We start from the raw sequence: 7,094 nt of genomic DNA on the forward strand, positions 1-7,094 counted from the left end.
CTCCCCCTCCCCTCCCCCCTCTCTCATCTTAACATGTACTTTTCACAGCACAGCAAAATCTCCTGCTACAGCCCATGAGCGGCACCAGCAAGCCTATCCCCTACTGACAGGCACTCGGCTGTCACTGGCTCCCCAGCCTTAGCAGAACTGCATACTTTATGAAGTGTCGTCTCCAGCACAAATACTCAGAAAGTGTGGATGCCACAGACAGCCTTGTAGAGAATTCAGGGTTGCAACTAGTATCTGGAGGAGAAAGGACGCTCAGGGTCTGGCCATGTACACATTTAGTGGGTTCTAAGGCAAAGCTGAGATTGGCCCTGGCTTGTGCCTTCCATTCCATTTCTTCCTCATTATTTCCAATTCTTTCTTCCTGAGGCCAAGGCCTTGGGAGCAGCTCCTGCCTGGTGCTCTGGGGCTGACCATATAAAGCATAGGGGAACAACCAGGCCTGCTTCCTAATATGGTCAAAAAAGGGAGATCCTACTCCAGCTGGGACCTGCTGGTGGCACTGGGCCTTGAGATGCCTTGCTAGGACAGGAGGAGGGATGTTGGGACATCTGAATTCAAGCATCAGGAGAGGGACTATCCGGGGCATGAGACCCTGGTTTCCTCCAGAGGATTTGCCAGTGGACCAGACTCAGATCTGCCAGAAGCATGGATTGAGAGTGTGCTGTGTGGATGGACTCCAAAGGAGGAGTAAGCAGGCAGCAAAGCAGTGCAGCTCTCTCTGGGAAACTGGAGGCTGTTAGGTCTCAAACGCAGGACAAACGGCTGACTGAGGGGCCTATTTAACATACCAAAGCGGACACTGTTCTCCCAGCATCTTTTATGTACCTGTTAAAGAGTCATCCTGGTTGGCATTCCTGGCCCCTTACCTTAAATTTTCTAGCCCTCGAGCTCCACTGCCCTTCCCTGCAGCTGCTCTTCCATACATAACCCAGCTATTTTGGCTACATGGCCTCTTTGCCTTGTGGTCTCTTGGCTTCTTGTGGTCTCCTGCCTCATCCCTGGCCTCTTAGCTCCTAGTTCCTTTCTCTTCCTCTCCTGTCCCCCTACCCCTAGACCTTTTCAATCCAGGCCCTTCCAGGTGCCTATGGCTGTGCTCTCTCTCATCTCTACAGCAAACCTGCTCAGCCCATGCATGTCTAGGAGCGTCAGGTCCTCTCTCTATCTATCTCTCTCTCTCTGTCTCTCTCTGTCTCTGTCTCTCTCTCTCTCTCTGTCTCTCTCTCTCTCTCTGTCTCTCTCTCTCTCTGTCTGTCTGTCTCTCTCTCTCTGTCTCTCTCTCCTATTCAAAGGTGGAATCAAGACGACTTCTTTCTTTTACAGATTTTACTCAGCAAATATTTACTGAATAAGTGTTTACCCTGTGCTGGGTGCTGTGCTGGGTGCTAGAGACACACTAGTGTAAATTCAGTCTGGGAGGTGGTGTTGAAGCTAAGCCCTGACAGCAGAGGTGGAAATGGGTCTGGAAAGACCAGCGGAAAGGAGTTCCACGCAGTGAGAACAGCATATATAGAGGCTCCAAGGTGCTAAGTTTTCTGGTCTCATAAAACTGAGGGCATCCAGACATAATCCCATTGACTGAGCACCTGCCACAAACAGGTATGGTGCTAAATAATTCCTGTGCATCCTTTCAGAGCAAAACCATGAAGGAATTGTTAGTATGCCCCTTGGTTTGCAGATTAAGATGACTGAATCTCAGAGAGGTTAAGAGATTTGTTCAGAGACTCCCAGGCAGAAGGTAGCAAGGTGAGGGTTCATACTCAAGTCTCCAGTATTCTTAATTACTGACTGGGTTAATTAGTACCTACTAGATGTCAAGACTTAGGTTGGGGCTGAAGAGGACACAGAACGGGAGCTCAGGTGGTGTGGGTGACTGTAGCTGGCCCTTTCAGATCAGTTAATGACCTGGGAGACACCAGGCAGATCTCCCACCAAGCTGGAGCCTGCTGACTTCAAAAGATGCCTCTTCCTCTGACTGTTCTAGCTGAAGCTATACCTAATTGCCTATAGGTAGCCCGCATCCCACTTTTCTGCCTTCTTCTCTGCCTCTAAGCTTTCTCTCTTCTCATCTGGATTGCCCTCACTGTCCTTTAAGATTTAGCACTCCAGCAGTTCCTCCAGTTATCCCAACACTCTTCAGGGTTCTCTTGTTCCCACTCCTATTGCTTGATGTGAGTCTTCTCCCACCCTCTCTTCCCCTGGAAGTTCTTGGAGAGGGACAGACACTGGTGGCTTTTCTAGCTTGGGCCTTTGGGGCTCAGTGACCCTGAAAGTCCTTCTCTTCGCCAACCCTGCGGCTGTGAGGAGCAGAGGTCTTATTTCACCACCACCATCCCTTTTGTAAAGACAGGATCTCATGTATCCAAGGTTGGCCACACACTTGCTTTGTAGCTGAGGATGACTTTGAACTCCTTATGCTCTGAGTACTGAGGTTACAGATGTGAACCACCACAGCTGGTTTATGTGGTACTGGGGATGGAACCCAGGAATTTGTACATTCTAAACAAGTACTCTACCCACTGAGCCACAGTACCAACTTTTGTTCCCTAACACCTTTGAACATGTTGTGGTATGTCACCTCCCCTCCACTGGGAGTTAGTTCCCTATGTTACTGTATTTCAGTAGCATCTCTAGTTTGTGATGTATGTCTCTTAATTCTCAGCATTTACATTCCTAAATTATTAAATTATGATTAAACTGCTGAGTATGGTGGTGCATACCTTTAATCCCAGCACTTGGGAGGCAGAGGCAGGCAGATCTCTGTAAGTTCAAGGCTAGCCTGATCTACAAAAAAAGTTCCAGGACAGCCAGGGCTAAACAGAAAAACTCCATCTCAAAACAACCAAAACCAAACCAAACCAAACCAAAAAAAATGCTTCGAGATTTCTTTAATAAATAATAGCACATTGTCCTCCTTCTGTATAAAGTTAGGACCATCTTGCTGTCTATTCACCACTCCCTCCAGCTCAGGCTGCAGTGTTACAAATTTCATTGCTGGTTTTGTTACAAATTAAAAACTACATTGTTACTGGTATTATTTTTGGTTTGTGTTGTTTTTTGAGACACAGTTTCTCTGTGTAGCCCTGGCTGTCCTTGAACTCCCTCTATAGACAACTTGGTGTGAACCTGTTTGCCTCTGCTTCCTGAGTGCTGGGATTAAAGATGTGTGTGACTACTGCCCACTGGTTTTCTTTAAGTAGCATTCTATCTTTTAATCAAATAAAAAATAAAAATGAGATAAATAAAAATGTAATTTTGGGAGAGCGGGAGAGACGGCTCAGTTGCTAAGGTGCTTGCTGCTCAAGCATGAGACCTGAGTTGAGCTCCAGCACGGTGGAGGAAAGCTGGGTGCAGTGAACCACACTCCTGTCATCTTGATGCTGGGGAGCCCGAGATAGGGGAATCCTTGGAGTTTATGCTTACCCAGCCTAGTCAAATTGGTGAGTTCCCGGTTCAATGAAGGAGCCCATTGTAAATAAAAAGAGTAGGGAATTGGAGAAGATACCCCATGTTGACCCCTGTTCTCCATGTGTCTGTACACCTGTGCATGTGTACCCTACATATAAACATGTGCACAGAGACACACAAGTTATGTCCCTGAGGCTTAGTGAGGTAGAGGACAGAGGTGGGTTGGGAGCTTCGAAGTGAGTCCAGAACTGGTCAAGTCTTAACCCCAGGTTGTCTGGGAACCCACCTTGCTGTTTTCTTCTTTCACCCCGTGTCCTGAATACAAGGCTCTTTGCTGAGCTGCCGAGGAGCCTTAGTTCCCACACCATGACATGAGGCTGCTGATCGTGGGTGTGGGAGTTCCCCCACCCATCCTAAGGTCCAGAACTGAGCCTGGTTCTCTCTTGCAGACCTACTCGGGCCTCTTCTGTGTGGTGGTCAACCCCTACAAGCATCTACCCATCTACTCAGAAAAGATTGTGGACATGTACAAGGGCAAGAAGAGGCATGAGATGCCGCCTCACATCTACGCCATTGCCGACACGGCTTACAGAAGCATGCTACAAGGTGAGCCTGCCAGGCCCCCAGAGCCACCTCAGGGCTCAGCCTCAGTCCCCACCCCCACCTGCCTGAGTCCCCGTCAGGAATGTGGAGTTTGGCAGGCAATGCCTTGACTAAAAAAGGACAAAAGCAAAAAGAACATCGGTCTGCAGCAAGGAGGGGGCAGGGAACTCAGACCTTGAGCAAATACGGGCATCGCTCTCTGGCTTCTGCCATCTCCATGGCTGTTCCAGAGCCCTGGCCCAGCCAGCAGCCGGAGGACCTTTGCACACACACTCCAAGTCTAGATGTGGCAGCTTGTGAACTCTTTATCTGAAAATTTTGGGACCAGAGCCATTTTGCCGATTTGGAACTGACACTCCCCCCCCCCATTTAGGAATATTTTCATATATGCACGATGAGCACTTGTGGGGCTGAAACTCAAGTCTAAATATAATGTTTATCTATGTTTTATCTCTATTTTATACAGTTCTAAGATAATTTTTGACAATATTTCAAACAATTTTGTTCATGAAGCAACGGTTTGTCAAATGGAATTTTCCCATTGTGGTTTCATGTTTGGGCTAAAAAACGTTCCAGATTTTGGATTTTTTTGGTTTGGGATTCTCAACCTATGTGACTGCCATTTTGACTGAGCATTTCTATTGGGACAAAATGGCAGATACATAACAAAATAACAGGGAAAGTATTAATTTAAGAGTCCCATTGAAGTTAATTCTTATACCTGACTATAGTAGAGCAATTACTATTGAGATGAAGATATGAGTGAAGTATTCTAGAAAGTTCTCGTGACTTTTCCCAGCCGGTACCTCTTCAGTGTACACCCCCTGTCTGCTAAGGTCACTGCTGTTCTAATTTCTGTCACCTTTAGCTTAGCCTTGAACTTTAGTGAAAGATACACTTACATTACTTACTTAGCACTTTCTGGAGGAGCTGCTTCTCCTCAAACCTCCTCAGAGGGAGCAGGTCAGTCACAGCATGAGTTCTAGGGCAGAGCTGCCTGTGCTAGCAGGTGCCTGGCATGGTTGTGCCATCTATATGACTGTGAATGAGCTCCAAAACATCCTCTACCTCTGCTTTTCCTCTGTAAACAGAGATAAGCAACTGGGTCTTGACCAGTGTGGTGGACCAGGCCTGTAATCCTACCATTCAGGACACAGAAGCAGGCCGATTGCAAGTTTGAGACTATCCAGGGCTACACAATGAGTTTGAGGTTAGCTGGGGCTACAAAACGGTATCCTGTCTCAAAGTTAATCAGTCAACCAATGCATTCATCGAAACAGAGAGGTCTGTGACCACCTCCTAGGGCTGACATGAGCATTAAATGAACTATCACATCTTACATTTTCAAAACAGTGGCTGGTACTTGATCAACAAAAACCCTTTCTAAGCCTAAGACACTACAGATCAAACACCCCTAATTCTAAAATCCAAAATCTACAATGATCCAAGATCTTGGATAATTTCATTGCAAATTCTAGGAAGTGTAAATTCTAGGCTGTGAAATTTTGTTTATGAGCAAAGTTATTTAAAACGTCCCATGAATCAAGCGAAATGGTGTGTGAGTAAAATCCCAACACTGGAGAGGCAGAGGCAGGCAGAGCTCTGTGACTTTGAGGCCAGCCTGATCAACATACAGAGCCCCAAGACTACATAGAAAGATTCTGTTTACAAAGAAACACATAAAATATCGTATGAAATGACCTTCAGATGAGTTGGAGAGATGGCTCAGTAGTTAAGAACACTTACTGCTCTTCCAGAGAACTTGAGTTTAGTTCCCAGCACCTAGATTAGGCAGTTCACAAATTCTTCTAACTCCAGCGTCAAGGGATTCAAAACCCTCTTCTGGTCCCATGAACATCTGCTTTGTGTGGACACTCCCCCGGCCCCCACGATTGAAGAAACAAAATCTTTAAAAATTCAGATAATATCTAGAAGACATATGTGAGACTTGCCTCATCTGCAAATTTTCTCAAATCCAAAGCTATTTGGAATCTGAACACCCTAATCCTAAACCTTTCATATGTAGGATTCTAGGAGTGATTCACGGACAGGAGGACAATAGCGAGCACACTGGTGCAAGTTAACGGCTACGGCACCACAGTTAACACAAGCAGGTACAACAGCCGGGTGAAGGGCAGGTAGCACTTCCATAGGGCTGTCAGCTCAAGGGGACATGAGTCTGAGCTGAGGGTTAAGAAGAGCTCTCCTGGCAATCCCTGAGGCCAGGAATCAAGTGTGTACCGTGGCAAAAGCTCCCCAGGCTACCAGTTTGCCAGACCTCAGGTATAATAGGAACTTCATTTGCCCAGACATATACCTGCTACTCCTCCAAAGACCAGCATGTAGAGCCCTGCAAGATGTCAGGATGATGTTCTCCAAGAGGAGAAAGCCCTGTTAGGTCTTGGAGTTAGAATTCTGTCTGTGTTGCACTACTGGATGAAAGTATATTTGGAAAACGCAAACACCTCTTTGGTGAAGTGTACAGAGCTCTGGTGTTCATATCATTTGGCATGTTTTTGGTCGAAAGTGACCCAACAGCTAACGGAGTGGACTGAGAACTACCTTAACCATTTCAGTTTAGCATCACATAATAGGAAGCTGCAGGTTAGCAGTCTCAAAGCAGCTCAAATAAAGACTAGTTTAGATAGATTTAAAAATTTAAATGTGGCAATCATTGTTCTCTTGGAATTCTTAAGGCATTGACTGCTTTGCTGCCCTCTGGTTTCCATTTCATTGTGAGATTATTGATCCTCTCTGTGAGATCAGTTTTAATTTCTTTTGTTCTAACCCTTTAAAGTCTTCTCCAAATCTCTGCTCACCATGGGGGAACTTGCCTTCAGTCTATTTTCCCTTGTCCTGGAGATTTCCCTTCTTGTTTTTGTTAAGGTCTTAGGTATAGGGTTTAAGAGGGACACTGAAATGGGTTGCTGGGAGTAAGAAATTTATTTAAAGATATAAATGCATAGACAAACAAACTGGTGACAGCAGTATGCAAGGGCTCTGAGGAAAGTTAAACTTCAGTCTGAGAGAGAGAGAGCGAGAGAGCGAGAGAGCGAGAGAGCGAGAGAGCGAGGGAG

The 7,094-nt window shown here is 46.2% G+C and overlaps 1 protein-coding gene across 4 annotated transcripts in view; it reads left to right on the top strand.

Annotated features, from left to right (window-relative positions):
- The window catches only part of Myh11 (myosin heavy chain 11), a 98,552-nt gene that overhangs the window by 17,252 nt on the left and 74,206 nt on the right, over positions 1-7,094 (top strand). For all 4 annotated transcript variants that reach the window (XM_028778329.1, XM_028778328.1, XM_028778330.1 and 1 more), the window contains exon 3: positions 3,864-4,020. In XM_028778329.1, coding sequence (XP_028634162.1) covers positions 3,864-4,020 — 157 coding nt within the window. The remainder of the gene's footprint in view (positions 1-3,863; positions 4,021-7,094) is intronic.

This window comes from Grammomys surdaster, unplaced genomic scaffold, assembly GCF_004785775.1.
Source record: "Grammomys surdaster isolate TR1022 unplaced genomic scaffold, NIH_TR_1.0 334, whole genome shotgun sequence".
NCBI classification, from domain to species: domain Eukaryota; kingdom Metazoa; phylum Chordata; class Mammalia; order Rodentia; family Muridae; genus Grammomys; species Grammomys surdaster.